The sequence below is a fragment of the Phaethon aethereus genome, assembly GCF_964289735.1.
Source record: "Phaethon aethereus genome assembly, chromosome: 16".
NCBI lineage: Eukaryota > Metazoa > Chordata > Aves > Phaethontiformes > Phaethontidae > Phaethon > Phaethon aethereus.
The window spans coordinates 1,947,793-1,969,798 of NC_138592.1; the positions used below are offsets into that span (position 1 = coordinate 1,947,793).

A 22,006-nucleotide genomic window follows, 5' to 3' on the forward strand; every position below is an offset into this window, starting at 1 on the left:
CTGCCGGCGCCGGGAAACGGCCAGGAAAGAGCACGGGAGGCGGAAGGCCTCCGGCACCTGGGGCTTTCTTCCAGCTCCGAGGACTAGAGCGAAGGCATCAGAGCAGCCAGGCTCTATTTCTGGGGGTTTTCATGGAAAAACGGGGTGAGCCGTGGGGACCGCGCACCGATGCGCTGGCAAAATAAGAACCACACCAAGGCTCGTTTCGGAGGAGGATATCACATGTTTTATTATATTTTAATCTGAGAACAGCTGCTTTTCCTGCAGAGCACATCTCCGGGCGGCCCGGCGCGGTGCCGTGGGGTGGCCGGCAGCATCCCAGCCCGCTGCCGGAGCCGCCGTCCCGCGCCGAGCCGCGCTCGCGGAGCCCGAGGCGGCTGCCGGGGCGGGCGGGCGGCAGCCTGGAAATTAATACATTTGCCAGGTTGTCAAAACATTAATCAACGGATACAAAAATCTGGAAATGGTTGGGACAACATGTATTTGCGGAAAATATGTGTTCACACAACAAGCACACAAGATGGGAACAATTATATGAAGATGTTTTAATAATTAACCAGTATAAAACAGTTTGCTCTCCATACAGTTCTAGACAATAAAAGTGTTTGCAGTCATATTTTTCTTTTGTACAAAATTCCAGTCAATTGTTCCATAATATTTACATTGTCATTCCCTTTTCACAAAATATCTCCTTTACCCCCCCCCTTTTTTTTTTTTTAAATCCAGCTTTGCTACATAAATGCTTTAGATCTGATGGGTATCCCTTGATTTATTTTTTAAAAGTCTAATAAAAAAAAAAACCCAAAAGACATTAAATACCATTTTATATATAAAAATGCTTAGTAAAAATATAGTTTTGTTGCCCAATTAAAATATATTGCTGAGAATACAGTAAAAACTGTCCTAAAGCCCACCCCTAACGGGCGCCGACTCTTTAACGGCCCCGGCAAAGTCTTTCTAAAAGTTTCACACCCCCCAACAAGTTCGCCTGCCCTTGGGTTAAATACTGGGGGCAGGTCGCTTCGGCTCGTCCTGGTGGTGGTTGTTTCAGGCAGGATTTACTGGAATTGGCTTAAAAATGCCCCTTCGAGCTGGTGGGAGCTACAGCTACGCCCTGCCGAGGGCTGGAGCGGGGAGCACAGCAGGCAGGCTAGTGCTTGGGAAAGGCGTCTATCTGTGTTATATAGTTATACGGTATATCAGTGAGTTCAGCATGGTTTTTTCTCTAAAACAAAAAAACAAAAAAACCAACAAAAAACCACCACCAACAACAAAAAAACCAAAATAAAAAAAACAAACAAAAGAAAGCGATGCATTTAATGAGATACTCTAAATATTATGGAGCTCGTGGTTAAAGGAGGATGGCTTTTTGTTTTTAGAGGAGAGTCGGTGCTCTCCTGGTGAGAGCATCGGACGCTGGGGCCAACCTAACCGGTGATGCAGGGGCTATAGTAAACAGCGCTGCTGGCGTCGGACAAGGCGGATATCAAGCTGCTCTCCTCGCAGGAGATGCTTCTAGGAGTCACTTTGGACAGGGAGACATGGTAAGGGAGTCCCGAGGCTTCGGGACGAGTCCTGCTCATGTTCAAATACTGGTCAAACTCGTTGCGGTCAACGTCTGTCCACAGCTCGGTTTGGTTCAAGTGATCCACGCTCTCCATGTGGTGGGCTTCGGGTGGGGGCGAGAGCTGGCCCAGGTGGGCGGAAAGCCCGTTCTGAGTTCCCGAGCACATCTGGTTGTAGTATATGCTGGAGGGATGGGGAGTCCTCATGGCGTCGGCCAAGTGCGAGGGGGTCTGCGCGTAGGGCACCGCCACGTCCCGCCCCATGCACTTCTCCTGGGGAAACTCCATCTGGTGATGGTGGTGGTAGCCGCGAAAGGGCATCATGTTGCAGTCATCCTGCATGTGCGGAGGGAAAAATGCCGGCTCGGTCTGTTCCAAGACATCCAAGGGAGACATCTCAGGAGTTGGCAAGCCATAGTTTTCAATATCCGACCCCATGGAGTGGAGTTCTCTGAAGTGGTTAAGTGGGGGAGGCTGGGGGTGGCCCGGCTGGCTGCCGCCATGGTGACTCATGCTGAAGTTGTCACTGCAAGGCTGGGAAAGGTTATGCAGGAGGATATTGGGTTCCATCCTCTTGATTTTCTTGGCTTGCTTCTTTCTCCTTGGGCGGTACTTGTAGTTGGGGTGATCCTGGAGATGCTGGATTCGCAGCCGCTCTGCCTCTTCCACGAAGGGACGCTTGTCGCTGGCGCTCAGCGCTTTCCACGACTGGCCTGGAAGAGGAAAGCGAAGCTCTGTGACACCGGCTCAACCACCTGGCGCTGGCCGGGGCGCGGGGGCACCCAGGGAGAGAGGGCACCCTTGGGGTTCCCTCGGCCAGTTTGGCACCCGAGCGGGGTCCTGGTGCTGGCATGAGGAGGGGCTGGGGGATGGCAGCCCAAGCAGGGCTGTGCCCAGCGCTTCGGCGCAGCAGGAGAATGGGGGTGCAAAGCCGTGGGGGGGGGGGCTGCAGGAACTCCTCTGCCAGGGCAGGGGATTCTGCCTCCCGCTGCCCCTCGGCACAGCCTGCTCCCTGGAGTGCCTGCTTCCCTGCACCCCGCATCCACAGCCCCGCTCCTCTGCAGCCCCAATCGCCCGTCCTCAAACCCTGCGCCCCGCAGCCCCGTATCCTGAATCCCATGTCCCCGCGCCCCGCAGCCCCGTGTCCCCGCATCCTGCTGCCCCATCTGGCCATATCCTGCTTCCCATAGTCCCGCATTCTGCGACTCCGTCTACCCATATGCTGCTTCCCGTGTTCCCACATCCCGCATCCTACAGTCATGTATCCCGCATCCTGCAGCCCGGTATTCCCATATCCTGCATCCCCGCAGCTGTGTACCCCACAGCCCTGTATCTCTGCATCACGCAGCCCCGTTTCCCTGCGTCCTGCGTACATGCAGCTCTTTATCCCCACATCCCACAACCCACAGCCCACTATTCCCACATCCTCTAATACCACATCCCACAGCCCTGCAGCGCTGCACCCCACAGCCCTGCGTCCTTGCAGCCTGCAGCCGGCATCCCTTGGTCCCGTATCCTGACAGCTTGCATCCTGCAGCCCTCTAACCTTGCAGCCCACAGCCCTGCATCCCCATATCCCGCAGCACCCCGTCCTTGTAACCCAGCTCCTGCAGCCCCATAGCCTCGCAGTCTGCATCCCGCAGCCCCGTACCCTTGCGGCACAGACCCCAGTGTCCCGTACCCCTTCATCCCACGTTCCCAGCTCTGTATCCCTGCATCCCAACACCCTATATCCCTGCAACCCACATCCCCAGCCCTGTATCCCTGCATTCTGCTGTCCTGTACCCCTGCAACTGACACCCCCAGTGTCATATCCCTGCATCCCAACGCCCCGTACCCCTGCAGCGTATATGCCCAGACCGGTACCCCCTCATCCCCGCATCCCCAGCCCCATATCCCTGCACCCTGCTGCCCTGGACTCCTGCAGCCTGCACCCCCAGCTCCATATCCCTGCATCCCACTGCCCTGGACCCCTGCAGCCTCCATCCCCAGCCCCATAACCTGCCTAATGCTACACCCCCAGCCCCATAACCTGCCCAATCTTACACCCCCAGCCCCATAACCTGCCTAATCCTACACTCCCAGCCCTGCACCCTTGCATCTCCAGACCCATACCCCTGCACCCCAGCCCCGTCCCCCCTCATCCTTGCATGCCCAGCCCGGTACCCCCACATCCCCAGCCTCGTACCCCCACATCCCCAGCCCTGTGCCCCCTCATCCCTGCATCCCCAGCCCCGCTCCCCCTCATCTTTCCATCCCCAGCTCCACACCCCCCCATCCTTGCATCCCCAGCCCCGCACCCCCAGCCCACCCCGCTCACCCAGCATCTTGCTGAGCACGGCGTTGTGCAGGTCGGGGTTCTGCTGCGCCAGCCGCTTGCGCTCATCCTTCGCCCAGACCATGAAGGCGTTCATGGGCCGGCGGATGCGGGAGTCCTCCCCCGCCTTGCCCTCGGCGCGGCCCGCGGGGGGGCTGTATCCATAGCCCGGCTCGGGGCTGGGGGAGCGGCTGGGGGCCGCGCCGGGGGCCGCGCCCGGGGCCGCGCCGCCGGGGCCGGGGCCGAAGGCGAAGCCGGGCTCGGGGCTGGGCGTGCGGCTGGCGGGGGAGGCGGCTCCCGGGGGGCGCGGGAAGGCGAGCCCGGGCTCAGCGGCGGTGACCCATGAACAGTCGCCCCGGGGTTGCGATATCTCCTCTCGGCAGTAGCTAGACTCAGATATATTCATTCCAGCAGGACAGCACTTTGTGTCCGACCCGACCGGGTGCCGGAGAGAGAACCGGGTCCCGCCGCGTCCCACCGGGTCCAGCCGCCGCCGAGCAGCAGCCCCGCCGCTCGCCTCCGCTTCGGGGGGATTTGGGCTCGGCTTGTTTTGTTTTGGTTTCTTTTCTTTTATTTCCCCCCCCCCTCTTTTATTTTTTTTCCCCCCTTTCCCCCCAAAAAAAACTTTTGGGATGATGCTGGGCTGGAAGGGGCAAAATATAGCCGGGCTGGACCAATCAGCGGGGTGGAGGGAGGAGGAGGAGGAGGAGAGGGAGAGGAGGAGGAGGAGGAGGAGGAGGAGGAGGAGGAGGAGATGATGGAGATGATGATGAGGAGGAGGAGGAGGAGGGGGAGGAGAAGGAGGAGGAGGAAGAGGACGATGGCGGGGGGAGGAGGAGGATAGGGGGGCGTCCCCAGGCACCAGCAGGAAGAGCCGCCCGGGGAGAGCCGGGCTGGGACCGGTGTGGCTGCTGCTGCCCAGTTCCCTTCCTTCCAAGGAGGAGGGCTATTAATTGTTTCTCTGTCTTCTTTCCCTTTCTTTCTTTTTTTCTTTGCAAGCCCCTTTTCTGGCTACTTGCCGTCTGCCCGCAGCCCCGCCGAGCCGAGGCAGGGAAGATTTGCTTGCCAGGCTGCCTGTTTGCAGGCAGACAGGGATGCTTGGGCCTTCACGTTTATTTTTCTTACGGCTGACTTTTTGTGTGTGTGTTTTGGCCAGCGTTCCCCGCCTGGGGCCGGAGCAGCCCCGGGGTTAAGGCAGGGGCGAGCCCTCTTCCTCTGGTGGGAATTTCAGTGCCGGGGGGGAGAAACGGCTCCTCGCTTTTAAGCACCGTTCACATGGAAAGAAACGCGTTTCCAGCCTGCCAGACTAGGGACTGCTGAGGAACGGTGGGTTTGCCGGCAGCCGAGTGATCGCAGCTAAAACCTGCCTCCTGAGCTGCGCTGCTGGGCCTGGCACGGCCGTGCTGCCTCCGCATGCGCCGTGGGCACGGCAGCATACCCGCGGCTCACTGCCATCGGGTCCCCCACCGCCAGGCCACGGCTCCGCTTGCTCGGCTGCCATCCAACGGACATGTGCCGTGCCAAGCGTCGGGTTAGGTGGTCTGAAGGTCCTTCATGCCCTTGGCACAGAGAAGTTAGGGACTGCCGGACCCGTTTGCAAGCAAGGGGATCTGCCTGAATGCTGTCGCGGCTGCCTGACCCTCCTGGGCTATCGGGTTGGTGCGTGAAAGATGCCCCGGCTCTGGGTATCTGCCTCCGAGCCCCCTCGGCTGCGGACATGCCCGACACCCCAGCCTGAAATGGGAACCTCAGCGTTAGGAAGACTTGGGGCACCGGGTTGCGCAAGAGCCCAGCTCCCATCCTCCTCACAGCGGTGGGGTATTGCATGCCATGGTTTCTGTGTGTCTGGAAGTGATTTGAAAAAGCCGATCTGCTGTTAACCCTAAACAAAACAAAGGCCTTAAAAACCAAAAAATACAGCCCCCCCCCCCCCCGTCTCACTTATTCCTCAATCGCTAGCCAGGAGCGACAGAGGTTTCGGGCTAGATTTCCTTCACGTTCCTGGAGCCTCTTATTAATATTTTGCAAGAGCAAATCAGCACCAGTCCACAGGCGAGCCCGTACGGCTGCAAGGAGCCTCCTCTCTGCTCTCCCCCGTCCTGCCCCGGAGGGAGCCGGACCACCACTGTGCCGGAGGAGCAGCCGCGTGCTGCCACCGGAGCCGAGCCCCCGAGCCGCCGCAGGCTTTGGCTCTTTGCCCCTGCCCTGGGAGCAGCAAGGTGGGTGCTGGGGGGAGCTGGGGGCCCCCAGCCCAGGGCCTGCGGCTGCTTGTGGGGTGAGGTGAGCAGCCTTCGGGGCAGCCAGACTGGGCAGCTGCTGGGGACAACCCGGGCACATCCCTCCGCCACCGCTCCTGGCCCTTCTCCCAGGCTTCAGCTGAGCACGCGCCGCTTTCCCTGGCTGCATCCACCCCCAGCCTCCCACATGGCCCCAGCAGCGTCCTTGGCCTCCGGGCGGGCCCGGGGCTGCCCCAAAGCCATGGCTGGACCTGGTGGCACCGGTTGGCACTGGGGATGTGGTGGGGATGAGCTGCAGAGGGGTAGGAGTGAGGGCAGCTCAGATTTTCCCTGCCCTGGGAACGATGGAAAAAGAAGGGCACGGCTGCTGGAGGAGGAGGGATGAGAGCTGGGAGGCAGGCAAAGAGGGGAAGGGGAGCTGCGAGGGGCGATGGAGCAGCGTGCAACGCACCCAAAAATGCCTGGGTGCAAACATACCTGGGTGCAATGCACCCAAAAATGCCCGGACTGGCCCAGGAGGGGGCCGGGGGGCTGCGCTGCCTGCCTGCCTGGGCAATGCCACACCGCTTCGGTCCCCATCGCCGCAGCCCGCACCGCCCCACAGAGCAGAAGCACCCACGGCCAGCCGGGGCGTGGGGCGAAGCGCGCGGAGCCTGTGCCCGGCTCAGCCTTCCCGGGGTCCGCACACACCGAACCCCCGCGGCACAACCCCTCCTTTCGCCCCGCTGCCTGGCCGGCACGGGGGGCGGCACGGGGGGCGGCGCGGGGCACTGGCGACTCCCCGGCTCCTCACCGGCCGCATCTGCAGCGGCGTGCGGAGAGGAAGCGCTGGACATCCCTGGGCAGAGATAAGATCGGTGCGCACGCCAGCTGGGTGACCTCTCCCCGCGCCCTCCTTGCTGGGCCTGGCGTCGGGCGAGCTGGACCCCGGCCCGGCACACAGCCTCAGGAGCCGTCTATTTTTTTTTTTTTTTAATTTCTCCCCAGTTTTATTGGGCTGGCAGCTCGCCGCCCCCACCCCGGCCCCCGGTTTTCCTTCCTAGCATCCCGCGCAGCCCAGCACCACACCTAGCAGAGGAAGCGTGGCGGGGACGGCAGCCTCCGCTCCCCAGCACAAAGGCATTTTCCCTCCCCGCCCCCAGCCCGCGCCTCTGCCTGCCGGTTATTTCTCCCGGCCAGGTCCGACGCCGAGCTCCCACCCGCCTAAAAATAGGTGCGGCACCACCTGGACCACCCCAAGGGGTCTTGGGAATTTGGGGGCTCAAAGCGGGGGGGCTGGGAATGGCAAGAAGGTAAGAGCGAGCGTTGCTGACTAATCCTGATGGCTATTGTGGCTGCCGATGGCTGCAAGTGGGTGCAGGAGCCCCAGGCTGGGCTACGGGCTGTGCAACCAAATCCAAGGGATTTAGCCCCAAAATTTGCATCCAGGTTACAGAAGCAGCAGGTGGATGCTGGCAGGGCCCCCCCGGCATAGCAGCAGCAAAGCCCCAAACCATGATGGGAAAATAGTTTTTTATTCTCATTTTGCAGAGGGTGCGAGGCACAAGGGGAGCCGTCAGTGGGGCTGGGGCAGGGGCAGGATCCGTCCCCGGGCCTGGGTGCGGGCACTGCACCCTGCTGTGGTGGCCAGCGCCTTCTTCACTTGCTCACACGGACCAACCTCCCTTCTAGATGTGTTCATGCCGCTAACGAATTAATCACCATGCAATTACCAGCGTGGGGCTGGTGCTGTGGTGTGTCCAACTGGACAAGTGAGATATTTCACAGGAAGAGATTGCTTATTAATTACAGCTAATAATAATATCTTGAGGCCACACCGCACGGGTTCCCGGAGCGGCATGGCCAGGCGGGATGGATGTGCCCTACACCCGCACCCGCTCCTTCGTCCCCCAGCCCTTTACCAGGCTGGCTGAGGGGAGCGGGGAGACCCGCGTGGGGCTGCTTGGTGCCACTGTGGGACGCCCGGGCCGGCGGGCCCCCGGCACTCCGAGAGGTGCCCCCGCGCCGGCGGGTCCCGCGGGCTCCCCCGGGGCCGCTGCAGCCTTGCTGGAACAAAGGCTTCCCGAAGAAAGGCGCTTCCTGGAGAGCAAAGGACTCGGGGCCGGGGCTTACGCGTGAGCCTTGCCTGGAGGCTGAAGTCATCTGCTGGGAAACGCTCTGCGTTTCACCGGAGCCTCCCTTTTTCCAGAGCCCAGCTCAGTGCCCGGTTTCCTCGTGGACAAATAGTTCAGTGGGTCAGGCAGAGCTGGCAAGCACCGAGGAAGCTGGCCGGGGGCTGCCGGGCACCGGCAGACAGGGTATGGCATCTGGCTTAGGAGCATTCCGGCAGCAGCCACGTGCCCCGTGCAAGGGTGACATGTCCCCCGTGTCCCCAGCTGGGGCCCAGACTCTTTCCCACCCGAGTCAGGGCTGGTGGAGAACAGGAGGTCGTGGTCAGCCCTGGCCCCAGGAACAGCCGGTTCAGCTGTTTTCTGCTCATTTGCTCTTTTTCTTGGCTTCCGGCTCCATCCGACACGTGAAGGGCACCGGGGACAGCAGAAAGGTGCCCGGGGCCACAGTGGCTCTCTGCCCTGGGATTGTGCTGGCCCGGGTGCTCGCTGCCACCCTGCCCCACTGCCACTCGTGCCAGCAGGTCCCCGATGGCTGCGGGGCTGAGCCGGCGGCATGGTGCGGACCGCGCTGGCCAAGCCCGGCAATCAGGCACCGCATCCGAGGAAGCGGAGAAAGTTGTCTTTCTTTTTCAGCTCTTTGCAATAACCAGAGGTCAGCCTTGTTTATACAGGATTATGACTAGAACAACAGCAGCAATACCCATTGTGCGAGCAGCGAAACCCACAGTTAACCCGAAAAAGCTGTTGCTCCGTGCAGGCGCAGCCTCCCGGGCGGCGGCCGGAGCCCTTGGTCCTCACCGGGGTCGTCCGGCCTCGCCTTCCCCTGCTTTAGCCCTGCCACAGCCCCCTCGTGCGCAGCCCTGGCTCTGCGGTGATGGTCCCACCAGCTCAGGGTGCTGCACTTCCAGCCACATCACCCCGTGTTTGCTCCCCAACCTGCTCCCCCTGAAACCCGGGGTGCAGCCCCCACGCCCTGAGCGTGAGCGAAGCTACTGCAAATCCCACCCACGGTGCTTACGGCCGGGCTAACGCTGGCGAAAGGCTTCGGCACGGCGCGGCGCACGAGGAGGGCTGAGCGTGCCGGGGCGCGTGGGGCGGGCGTGCTCGGGGCACGCGTGTGCGCGCTGGCTGGAGTTGCTTCCCCGGCAGCTGATTGCGGCAGCGGTGGTTGCTTTAATACTCGGTTCCCATCACGGAGAGAGCCCAGGCTTTTAGGAAGGAAAGTCTTACACTTCTACCAACTATTTCAAGACTCCCATAAACACATTTTTGGTTCAGCATTAATGAATTACCTCAATGCAGAGCTACTCATGCCAAATACATGAATACAGAGTGTAGAAAAGCCGCCGAGAAGCAGATTTGGCTGCCGTTCAGCTGCTCCGATCGGCACAATTTCTCTTCTCGATTATAGCAAGAAAACGCGCTCTGCCTGTGGCACCGCGTCCTCCCAGGAACAGGCAGCTGGCCGACAGTTGGGCTGTGCGGAGCCTGGGCACGCCGGGGTTATTCGCTGCTTCCATCACTCGAATTGGCAGAAAATGCTGCTCGCTGGTGTCTGTGCAGGAGATGCAGCCAAGCACCGGGATCCTGCTCTTTCTGCATGCACAGGCTCGCTGCCCCGGGCCGCCCGGCCCGCTCTTGGCTGTTGGAGAAAGGAAAACTGAAATTAGGAGGATTTCCGAGCCTGGCTTTCTTGGGGAGGTGGGTTGGGGCGGCCCGGCTGTGGCCCCGCAGCCGCGTGTGCCCGCAAGCGCCACGGCTGGGCGCAGCTCAGCCCCTCTGCGTGGAGCAGTGAACCCTCGCCCGTGGCCTCGGCGAGCGTGTCCCCCACTTTCCTCCAACAGCAACGGCTCTGCCACGCTGGGGACTGCCAGGAGACGACGTGCCCCCCGGGGAAAGCATGCACCCCCTCTTTTGCAGAAACCTTTCTCGCCGGGCCGCTGCTCTGGGGGTTTCCAACCTCCACGCCCCGCTGGGTGTTTGCTCAGCCTTCGCTCTTCAAGCGTCGTTCAGCTGAAAGCATCCTGGATAAACGGGCTTGGCTACATCACGGAGGGGGATTACTAGCAGGGGAGAGGAGGGGAATTAAGGAAGGAAAGGCAGCGATCACACCTCCACCACTTTGCACCTCAGGAGGTTGACAGCGAGGGCTGAGCTGGTTATTGCCTCTCTGCTCCCTAAAATGAAACTCCAGCAGCAGGCGAGCAGGGGAGAGGGGGAGGCCGGCTGCGCCCCTGCGCCCACCGAGCCCCACAGCCAGCCCAGGAGGGTCTCCCGTCCTCTCCCTTGCCGGGAGGGCTGATACAGCAGCACAGGACGTCTCCGTCTGGGAAAGGTTTGCTGTTCTCAAGAGCTGCTGTGGCTCCTGACATGTTTTGACTTAGTGCGAGGCATTACCTCACCGGCCCGCCGCAGATGGCAGATGGCTGCTGGCTGCGCCGCGCTCCCCTCTCCCCTCTCCCCGCTTCGTCTGCAGCCCCAGAACCCAGCGCTTTCTGCTCAGGTTTTCCATGCGCTGGCTGGTTTGCTCATGGAAGCCCTGGAAGGCAGTCCCCTGGTTCCTGAGCATCGCCCCAGCCAGGCCTGGAGGAAGAGGGGCCCTTTGCAGCATCCCTGGAGGAAGAGGAGCCCTTTGCAGCATCCCTGGAGGAAGAGGAGCCCTTTGCAGCACCCCTGGAGGAAGAGGGGCCCTTTGCAGCATCCCTGGAGGAAGAGGGGCCCTTTGCAGCATCCCTGGCACCGACAACCTTTGCCGAAGCTCACAGCCTGCCTCCTTGTACATGGGGTCTCGTGGCCACCTCTCTGCTTCACCAAGGCTTTCACTGCCCAGCAGCGAGGATGAGGATGTTGCTGAGAGCAACCTCACCTTCACAGAGACAGGGAAGCCCTCAGTGCCAAGCCCAAGTGGAAGAGAGGAGCTTTGCCTCGGAGCGGGGCCGATGCTGCTGTGGCTCTGTGCCTCCGTTTTCCCATGTGCTGTGCAGGGCACAGGGCCACCCAGCCCCTCCTCGGGCCCTTTAGAGACAACAAGCTCCCCGGCAAAGGGCAGGATGTATCAGGGTAATTTTGACAGAGTGCTTCTTTCCTGAAAGAGAACAATAATAATAATTACAATAATATTACTAAGAATAAGGAAAAGGGCCTGAGCGCTTTCCCTCCCTGCAAGCAGAGGAACAACTTTTCCTTTTCAGTGCTCTATTGAGGACGTTAAGGCAAGGGAAACGAGCATGAATGTGCTGCATTTGCAGCTCAAGCCCCCAAGAACTGTGACATCCCCCCATGAATTGGCCTAAAAATGAGATTTAAAAGCTTGCCACGGGCAGCATGTTTTTCTTTGCTTTCTGATTTCAGAGCATCCTTTGTGCTGCAGCTCAGTGAAAATGGCAGCAAAATCCCCCAGCAGCAGAGCCGGGGCTCGGGGATGCTGCGAGCGGCCGCGGGGGTTTTTGGAGCAGGGAGGCGGGGGGGAGGAGGAGGAGGAGGATGGCGTGGACCCCCAGGGATGAAGGCTGCGCTGATGACGGGGATCCCCGTGGCTGGCGGGGCGCAGGGGGCCGGGGGCAGGAGGGAGGCAGCGGGGAAGGGCTCCAAGGGAAAGGCTTTGTTCACGGGCCAGCCAGGAGCGTGCAAGGGCCTCCGGGTTCCAGCGCTTCTCCTCCGCTTTGCTCCTGCTGTGTGCGGGAGCCGGGCCAAGGTGGAGCACAGCGGGGAGGAGCGGGTCCCCGAGGAAGGCAGGGGACGGCCGCGCGTTTAGCCCTTAAATTGCCTGGGAAAGCGGCTCTATCTTTCCATCTCCCTCCAGGGCTCTTCTCTCACCCAAGTGGAGGCTGTTTCCCAGGCTGCTCACCCCAAACATCCACCTCTGCCCTCCTCCAACGACCCCTCCTGCTTGTCCCGTTCACCCTCGCTCGGATCCGAAAGCACTCGGGAAGGATAAGCAAAGGCTCACGACAGATCAGCCCTCTGTGGTGTGCTCGAGCTGGAGAAATAAGGTTAAAGGCTCTTATCTGATGGAGCCGCAGCCTTGCCAAAGCCTGTTGCTATCAGCTCGGGACACATGTGCTATTGGCAAAGCTTCGGGGACACAATAATACAAACAGTTTTCATTGTCGAGTCAACAATGATGGGAGAAGGAGCCTGGTGCTATTACCGGTATAAAAGGAGCACTGTAGGCAAGCTCGGGACAGGAGGATGCAGTCGGGATCAACAGCGGGGTTTAGCAGATTACAGTTATATTTGTATTCGGGAAGGAGAAATCGTCCACCCCCAGTGGGCTGGAGCCAGAAGGATGGAGCCGGGTGGGGGGTTTAGGCTGCAAGGAAAAACTCTTCGGGCAGCGCTGGAAGCAGCTGCAGTGAAGCGCTGATGGCAGCGGGTTTGGGCGAGGGCAGGAGGCAGGTTCGCAGCGCGTCAGCCCGAGGTCGTGCTCTGCCAGCTCGTGAGAAGTCGCCCGGGGAAAGAAATGGTGGTTGTACATGACTGAGGGGGCTGCAGGGCGAGGGAGGCTGCGGCAGCCACAACCCGAGGCTTGCGGGATCCCTCTTTCGACATCCTCTCGCTACAAAGCCTGCATGTTTGAAAAAGCCCACGCTGGTGCGTGCGGGGCGGATGGGCAATTCGGCACACGCTGCACCCAGTCCCCGCTGCCATTTGGGCGGGCAGGAGGACGGTGGGGAGAGGCTGGTGCCAGGGGGGTGCGCGGGGGCCGTGCGGCACCGGTGCCTTCCGCAGGGGGAAGCATCCTCCCAACACCCGGGCGGCATCGCCCCCCACTCCTCCTCCTCCTGGGCCCCTGTCAATCCAGACGGGGGATTTTTGGCAAACACATGCCGCCGGGCTGTGCTGGAGGTGCGGGTGGATGAGGAGGATGGGAGGATGAGTGGCGTGGGGACACCGTCCTACCCAGGGCGGCCGCCCCTCGAAGCGGCGCCCGTGGGGCTGCCGCGTGCCCGCGGCTCTGCCTGCCCCAGCCCCGGTGCTGTGCCGTGCCCCTGGGACCCAGGCAAGGCCCCGACCCGTGATGCCACGCACCGCTGCGGGCACGGAGAGGCCACTTAAGGGGTGCAGGACCCAAAGTGCAAGATGGAGGGTCTCCGGCCACCTGGCTCCCGAGGGCAAGGAAGGGGTGCTCAGCAGACGGGGCACCGAGGGCTGAGGCACGGTGCCCTCCCGCACCCTCGGAGGTGGATGGTGAGGTGACGGGGAGCCTCGCCTCGGCCATGCCCGTGGTGGTGAGGAAGAGGATGCAGGTTTGCCAGCTGTCGTGCCACGGTGGCAGGGGAATAGCAGGCACAAAAGCCCCCACAGCATGGGGGGCTGTGGGAGGCTGGCAAGCTGGGCAGGAGGTCAGGAATTTATCGGCTGCTGTCAGGGGCTGAGCGCGGCCGGGGCGGCCATTCCCTCCGGGAGCAATGATGTCAGTCGGTGGCCGCAGCCGGCAGGCAGGAAGCCCGACGCAGCCAGCGAGTCTGTCCCCCTCGGCCTTCCCCATGTGTTTTCGTGAACAATGCATCCCGTGTTGGGGACACCGCGAGGCCGGCCCTGCCACACTGCCGGCAGCCCCGCGCGGCCGCCTCGCACCCATGCCGGCATCCCGGCTGCTGCGCCGTGCTGGGTTCTGCTCCCTGTCCGAGCGGGCTGTGGAATGGTGCCGACGTTGCACCTTTTGCATGGGGATTCGGTGTGTCTGCCGCATCGCTGCGAGGTCTGGAGGGAGGAAAATGCAGCATGCCTTGGCCGCAGCCTGCACCGCTCCGCTGTGCTGCCGTGCCCCTGCCTGCGCAGGCAGGGCTGCCGCGCTGCACCTCCCTAGATGGCACATCTGGCCCCAGCAAGACACATCTGTGGGGCAGACAGGCTGGCGAGCCCCAGAGGAAGCCCTTGGAGAAAGGATGGTCGTGCCAGCTGCTGGCCTGGCCCTCTCCCACTGCCAGCTCAGCTGGGGCAGGGTAAATACCCTCCTTGAGCATCCAGCTGTGCCTGGCCGGGTGTCCAGATATTCCATCTGGAAGCGGCAACAGCGATTACTCCAATGTGCCAAGGAAAACCTCCAGCAGACCGAGGCACTCAACGATGCTGTGAGATGCAGAAGAGCCCCTCCGGGCTGCGGGTCCGCTGGGGCGAGGGGAGGCATGAGCCCCCGTCTTTGCCCTCCCAACCCGAGCAGCCGGGGTTTGGCTTTGCCTGCCAGCCCCATGAGCAGCCCCCGCGCACCCAGCAGGCGTTCGGAGCAGGCAGGGTGAGGGCAGCTGAGCGGGGGGCTGTGGACGGGTGCTCCTCGGTGGGGTGGCTGGGACGGGGACAAGGCGCCTGGTTGCGAGCGCCCAGAGGGAGAGGGACTTCCTGAGCATGGCCAGCTAAAGGATGGCCCCAAGGACTCCAGCTCGGCCTCTCCCTCCGCTCCCTCCACCCCACCCAGCACACCCTTGTTTTTCGCAGGGGTGCCTCCGCGCTGGGGACGCAGCAGGCTGCGTTTGCCAGCGGCTGGCAGCGATGTCTGTGCCGGTGCCGACAGGCCGACTGGCATGTTTTCCCCCAGGGAGGCTTTAGCAGGAGGCTGTGCATTTCTGGGAATTGTGTCGGGCAGGGAAGGACGTTATTGTTCGAGCTGCAAGTGTGCGGCGAGCTGATGAGATCAGGGCTCGGGTGCTCGGCGGTGGGGCAGCTGAGCCGTCTGCAGGGCCGCTGATGGGGTGATAAGAAGGCCCTTATCTCTGGTTCCATCGCTGCGGGGAGAGCGGGAGAGCAGAGGGCATGGCGAAACCCTGGTGCCCTGGCTCTGCTCGGCCTCGCCATGCGGTTAGCACGGGGCAGGGGCTGTGCGGGGGGCTTCAAAGGGAGTGATGAAGGCAGGGAGCACACTGCCTTCGCCCTCCGGCACACCGCGGTGCAGCCACCTGCCCTGCTGACTTCGGCCGTGCAGACTCTTCCTCCCAGTCCACCCGGTTCACCCAGCAGCCCCCTCAGGTACATGAGTCCAGACCTGGCCCTGGGAACTCCGAGAGCTTTTAGATCATGGGTGCCCTCTCCATGGGGGGAACCTGCCCCACACGGCTCCCTGAAGCCATGCCGAAGCATCTTTTGCTCCAGCCGTGGATGGAGGAGGCCAAACGCTGCCTGTTCGCTGTCTGGATTTCACCCTCTGCCTTGCTGGTGGGCAGTGCGAGGCGTGTGTCCATGCAGCCACTGCGTGGGCACCGTCCTTGTGTGCCTGTGGTGGTGCTGATGGAGAGACCGCTGTGGCCCCCAGCTCATGGCTGAAACACCGAGGGCCTTGTGCTTTGGCAGGGCACCTCAAGGGAGGGTATTTCTGAGAAAAGACTCCTCTGTGGTACCCTGGCCCTTCTCGCTGCGCCTCTCCTTCCTCCCTCTCTGCCAGTTGATCCCTGTCCGCAGCCCCTCTGAGGTCTCAAGCCCAGCCCTGCCATGTACTTGCTCCTTTGCAGGCAGGACACAGGTCCCATCAATCCCAAACTCTGTGGGAGAATACCGGAGCTCTGTTGGCAAAGCCACTGTAAGGAAGGGGTTGAGGGGCCAAAGGCGTTTGCAATCCTTTGCTGTGGGTGAGCTGAGAGTGCCACGTTAGTCCCCGAGAAGCTAACCATCCTCCTCCTCCTCCTCGGGAGGACACCTCCCTCCACGCGCCGCGGCTTTTGACACAGACCGAGTCACGAGAGCCCGAGGAGGACAGCCCCGCTGCCACGGAGGGGCACCGCCATCTGGAGAGCTTCCCCACCGCCCTGGTCTGGAGATCGCGCTGGCGAGCAGGGACAGCATAGGAAATGCTACATGGGAAAGGCCTGTGTGAGAGCCCAGGAGCCCCTGCCTTCCCACAGCAGACTTATCAAGGCACCAGTTGAGAGTGGCGCTTTCCATGGGCCAAAAGGGAAGTGCATACACACCAGACTTCTCGGGGTCAAGGATGCTGGGCAAGCAGCGAGCCGAGAGGCTGCAGGGGGCAAGGGAGGGAACCGGGGCGTGGGGAGGGAGACACAAATAGCAAAATGAATGGCTTGAACTTCCTATGTTTTATGAAGGTGAATAAAAGGAGACAGAGAGGGGGAGAGAAAGGAGACCCGAGCGCTCGCACAGGCTCTCACGCACACACAGGCCAGCCCAGACCCCAGAGCCTCTTGGTGACCAGTGTGGCACGGCAGCCTGCACCCACTTGGCTGGCACGGCTCTGGGCCAGCTGCTTGTCTGGTCCAGTGTCCCCCGGGAACACCTCATGAAGCGTGACAGGCTGCTGCTTAGCACTTATCCCTCCCCGTCATTATTATTTTGAACAGCAGCCAATATAATTAAAATCATTAGAAGGAGGAGATTTAGGGAACATCCAAAGTGTCTCAGAAGAGCATCTGCAAAGCTCCAGGGTCCAAACTCCACCCTGGTGCTTGCAATGAGCAGGGCCCAGGGGAACCGTCATCTCCTCCGTGTCCTCCCTTCCACGTTCCCCGTTTTGCAGGGTGGCAGAGGCTTGGTTACCACACAGGGTGGTCCTGGCCACGTTCCCCTCCACGGCTGCTGCCCACTGCAGCCAAATCCTGCAGCCCTTCCTGGTGCAGGACTTGTCCCAGGAGGTCCAGATGGCATTGTCCCCAGGCGTGGTCTGCGCACCAGCAGCGCCGGGACAGATGCGGTGGGAGGCTGTGGGGAGCGGAGGACACGGAGCCTCCATGGGCTGCTCTGCTGGAGCAGCACGGATGGAGCCTGTGATATCTCCTGGGAGCCATGCTGGTTTCTGTTGTGTTAGGAGGGCCTGGGCCACAAGAGGAGATGTGGAGGAGTCCCTTGGCTCCTCAGAGGAGAAAATCAGGACATTCTGCAAGACAGAAATGCAAGTCACCATTCACACCAAATTCTCCAGGTTTCTAAAGTGTTTAGATGGAGGATTTTGGCCTGCAGGGTCAAATGTCCCTGGTGCCAGGGCTAGGAGACTAAGGACGTCAGACAACTGCAGCAAGGAGGGGGGCAAAAGGCAGATCCCTGTGTCTATTTTGGGGCTGGCACAAGCTCATGTCTAGGGGATGAGTTCCCCTGTCTCTCTCTTCCTGCTCTCCCAAATCTGAGCTGCCCTGGGCTCAGGAGGAACAGCAGAATATCCATCTCCAGGGTGGTCAGTGCAAGCAATGGCTTGACCATCAGTGCAGGAGGGTGGCTGGCTGCAGGCATCCTCGCCAGCGATATGCACAAGCCCTGCTGTGGTGGCTGCCGTGCCAGGTGGAGATGGCCGAGAGCCAAAAGCCAACTGCCCAGCAGAGCCAGGAGCCCTCCACTGCTGCCAAGGCAGGCTCATGAGGGTGAAACGAAGGGGAGATGTGTCAAAACTCCTCCCCAAAATCTGTGCTGCTCTAGCAAAGCCTACGGCAGCTGCTCCAATCTCCTGGCTGGCATTCACAGTGCTGGATGAGGGCTTGGGGTCTACCAGCTACCCGCTGTCTGTTGTTCCCTGGATGGGATCTCTCGCTACCAGCTCAGAGCCCAGCGTGTCGCCCAGGGACAGCAGACCTTCCTGTCCCCACAAGCCATGATGCTGAGGCTGAGATCCTGGAAACCTGGGCACACCTGAAGTTATGGGGTGTCTCAGGACAGAGCTCCCCTGGGGGTCTCATGGGGGTAGGTGGGCAAGGCTGGGCCCAGGAGGGCCTCTCGTCTCTGCCTTCTCCAAAAGTGCACAAGACTAAGCCTCCGGTGGTTGGGAGCAACGGAAAGGGTGGGGTCTGGTGGCTGATCTCCAAACAAATGATGGTGACTTGAATCTGCTGGGGATACTGGAAGCAAGGAAAGCTCATCTGACTTGATCCAGCCCATCTGTCAGCTCCAAATCAGCTGAGAGTCACTTGGGAAACTCTGTAGCTCTGCAGTGGGAAAACCAGGTGAGATTTTGTGGGTTTTTATTTTGCAGCAAACTCTTCTTCTGGCTCCTGCTCTCCCCCTGCTGAGGGGAGCAGCCAGCAAGGCACCGCGTACAGAGACTTTCATGGTGCCTCTCAGTGTGCAGGGGTCAGTTAAAGCCCCCTCCCAAGCTCTCCCCTGAGCCTAGCTCCAGCAACAGACTCGCCCCTGCTCTGTTTTTAGCACATTCAAGTAGCTGCTTTCACAAGAGGTAAAAGAAAGTTCATGGATCCGTTGACAGATCAGCCCAAGCGGGAATTTCTCTGGGAATTCCTGCAATAGCAGGTTGGCTCCTGCGGAGGTGGAGTTTCCTCTGGATCTACCTCCACCCAGGCTTGGGGAGCGCTCCGGCCACCGGCTCCGCGCTCCGGGGGCTGGGCTGAGCGACGCCACCGCTGCTTCCCAGCCAAGGTCAGCCAGGAACCCTCCCCGCACTGCAAACGCCTGTCCTGTTAACCCTTGGGATGAGCGGAGCAGCAGGCTGGCAGGGTTAGGCTGCAGAGCTGGCCTATGCCCGCAGGCACGCAGGGGCAGGGGGCATTTTCTTCTCCCACCCAGCAGGCAGCGGACGGGGCTGCAGGCGTGAGGATTTCATGCCGTTATGTTCCTCGGGGAACCCGCTGCCAACCAGGCAGTCGTGGGGCCTGGGCGAGGACGGTCCGCCGCAGCGGGAGGCCGGTGTTGGCGGGGTGACGGGTTTCTCGCTCGGAGGCAGGGAGCGACGGGGTGACGGCGCTCAGCATCGGTGACTGTGCGCTCTGGAATCTGAGACACGTCCCCGGCCATACTTGTGGTCAGGAGCCATCTTCGCATTGCAGTGATACAAACCACATTCATAGTGGCAGCAGTGCCGCTCGAGCGCGCCTCTGACGCCAAGGACCGGCGTGACCCGACCCCACACACGGGAGAGGCAGCTGCCCGCTTCCAAGGACCTCCAGAAAGTCCCCTTGTTGGGACTTGTTTCCTCCTCCTTCACAGAGGTGGGCCTCTCCAAAATGGCACCCCCTCGCTTCACGGCCAGACCCTGCCAAGGGATGGAGGCTTTCCAGATGCTGCAGAGGCTCCAGACAGCGGGTTGGAGGGAACTTGCGTTCGCAAACATGGAGCCAAGCCAAGAAGTCTCAAGGTAGCTCCAAACGTCATGCCAGGGAGAGGGTCTGGAGCTCAGGTTTGGTCTGGGGCCACCTCTGCTGGTTTGGGGATGAATCGAAACCGGTCTCACACACCAGGGGAGCAGCTCTTGCTCAAGGGGATCCCAGAGGTCTGTCCAACTCCGTGCGAGCTGCCATACAGAATAGCAAGCTGGCAGCTTTAGGTACCTAAACAGGCAGTTTGGGGGACAGCCACCCAGGAGAGGTTTAGCACCGATCTGTTCAATACTCCCCACCTTTGTGTGCTGGTACAGCTAAACTCTGCCCTCAGTGACTCAGTTGTGACAGGACAGAGCAGGGCTGGAGCTGAGCTCAGGGAGTTCTGGTTCTCAACACCTAATTGTGCAGCCTGAGGCCATACGTAGCACAACTCCATGCTTTTGCTTGATCTGCCGCCCTGCCGGGGCAGGACACGGCCGCTCTTTACCAGCACAGTCAGGGCCCTCTCCGAAACATCCGCGCTTGGCCAGGACTGCGAAGCCGGCTGTGCAGGAGGAGGCATTGAAGTTCTCCCCCTGCCAGGAACCAGCTGGAGAGAGCAACAATATTCAGCAGCAAGTCCCATTGTGCAGCTCCCGGGGGACATGCCGCCCTCGCATAGTGTACGAGTGCCATCTACAGGGGGGCTCCGTGCCCCGGCCTGGGCACCCCCAAACCATCTGTCCCCTCTCCACCCTTCTGTTAATTAGCCTCAAGTCCCTAAGGCCACACTGGACTGTCTGCATGGCCCCACATCTCGGTCTAGCCAGGCAGCAGGGCTAACCGCGTCACTGAGGCCAACCCGCCATGCAACTGCAGCCGGGGGCGATATTCCTGCGGAGCTCGAGCACTGCTGGAGCCGCTTCCCCGGTTGCTGACTCGCATCCTCATTCAGGCAGTGCTGCTGCCCGGGCCGCAGCGGCTCTGTGGGGATCGGCTCACCTGTGGGCCCACCTGTGGCTGGGGCCGGACAGGTTATAAAAGGCCAGGGCTCCCTGCTCCCACCCAGGCTGGGCTGTGTTATGGGTGGCAGCAGTGCTCAGGCCTCCCTGATGGGGAGACACCCGGGGCTCAGCTCAGTGAGCCCTGGGGGGATCCCTGAGGGATGGGGTGGCCTCCACCTGGGGGGATGCTGTGCCAGGCTGAGGAGGAGGAGGAGGAGGTGGCCTGACTCAGCTGCTAGTGCCCCACGACAACAGATTGGGACACGCGTGTAGTCTCTGCTGACTCGGGGAGATCCTGAAGCGGCACCGCGGGGGAAACCACGGGAGCAAGTGACCACAGAGCTCCCCCTCCGCGCTCCGTTGTCGGCCCGTCAGGGCGGCGGCCTGCGGCTCCTGAGGGGACGGACTACAGCCCCCATGATGCCCCGCGGTGGGGCGGGCGCGATGGACGCTGGGAGTTGTAGTCCCGCCGCTCGATTGCGCGCCGGGAAGAGGCGGGCAGGCGCCTGGAGGACTACGAGTCCCGTCGTGCCCCGCGCGCCGCCCGCCCGGACTGCGGTAGCGGGGGCTGTGGTGGGCAACGGGCAGCCGCCGCCAGCCCCCCCCCCCCCGCCCTGTCCGGGACCGGCAGCCGGGGGGAGCGGCGCGATGGGCGGGGAGGAGGAGATCGTGCGCATCGCCAGGCGGCTGGACAAGATGGTGGCGAAGAAGACCGCGGTGAGTGGTGGCGGCCGGGCCCCCGCAGCCCGGTTGGGGTGAGGGGGGCCTTCCCCTTCCCCGGTTTCTGGTCTGGTAGCCGGGGTCTCCCTCTCCGTGGGGTCCCCGTCCTCGCTGCCGTGCTATAGGACCCCTTGCTTCTCCCTCAGTGCCCGTTGTGAGGGGGCCTCCCCCTTCCCCAGCCCCCATTTTGGGGGCCTCCCTCTCTATACAGTCGTTATCGTAGTGGAGCAGAAGCCTCCCCCCATCAAGGTGGGGTTCCCTCCCCCGGACCTGGTTGCAGTGGGGTGGTCTCCCTCCCCGTTCCACATCCGTTGCGGTGGTGTGGGAGCCACCCTGTTCCATCCCACTGCCCGTTATTGGGGGAGGGAGGGCCCTCCGCCCTCCATGTTTTCCACCCTGTGGTGCTGTGCCCCCACCCCAGACCTCATGCACACCCAGCCCCACAGCTCAGCACCCTGGGGCTTATCCTGTGCTGCCTGCTGGGGTGTTCCCCTCCTGGGGAGCATCCTCAGCCCTCCTCTCCAACCCGTTGTGAGTCCTTGGGAAGGGGGATCCTTGTGCATCCCCCATCACTCACCTGGGGCTCTGTTTTGCCCTCAGAGACAATGTGAATGCTTCTTGAATTTGCCTCCTGCATCCCCATCCCATGCACTTCTGCTTGCTCTCACTTGGAGGAGGGCGGCTGGCCTTGCGCTCTCTGCGTACTGGGGGTCTCGTGGGGTGTGTTGTAACCGGTGTCACTGTCGGGGGGACAGTCGCAAGGATTCCCCTGCCTAATGGGATACGTCAGTTGGTGCTCGTACGACTACAGACAGCGTCATGCTAAGGCAGCAAGCTGGGTGACAAGGGTTTGTGATGGAGGTAGGCTGTACAGCTGTGTTTGGGGTGGGAGAGAGGGCGTTTGGGGCTGGGGTGGGCTGTGGGGAGTGGGAGGTGATGGGCGAGGAGGGAGAGGGGTTAGGGGAATGTGGTATTTGCGTGATGGGATGCTGGGTGCAGTTGTCATGTGAAGTTTTGGATGCTGGACCAGCTCTGCCAGATGTGGGTATGGGTGAGTGCTGGCACTTGCGTAGCTGCCGTAATGACCC

The 22,006-nt window shown here is 61.6% G+C and overlaps 1 protein-coding gene across 1 annotated transcript; it reads right to left on the reverse strand.

The window, feature by feature from the left end:
• Positions 1-721: 721 nt before the first annotated feature.
• SOX18 (SRY-box transcription factor 18) lies at positions 722-5,330 on the reverse strand. Its single transcript, XM_082007269.1, has 2 exons — positions 3,886-5,330; positions 722-2,278 (listed from the first exon to the last, which is right to left on the reverse strand). Exons 1-2 carry the CDS (start codon positions 4,286-4,288, stop codon positions 1,428-1,430), a joined length of 1,254 nt encoding a protein of 417 aa, XP_081863395.1. The 5' UTR covers positions 4,289-5,330; the 3' UTR covers positions 722-1,427.
• Positions 5,331-22,006: the final 16,676 nt, after the last annotated feature.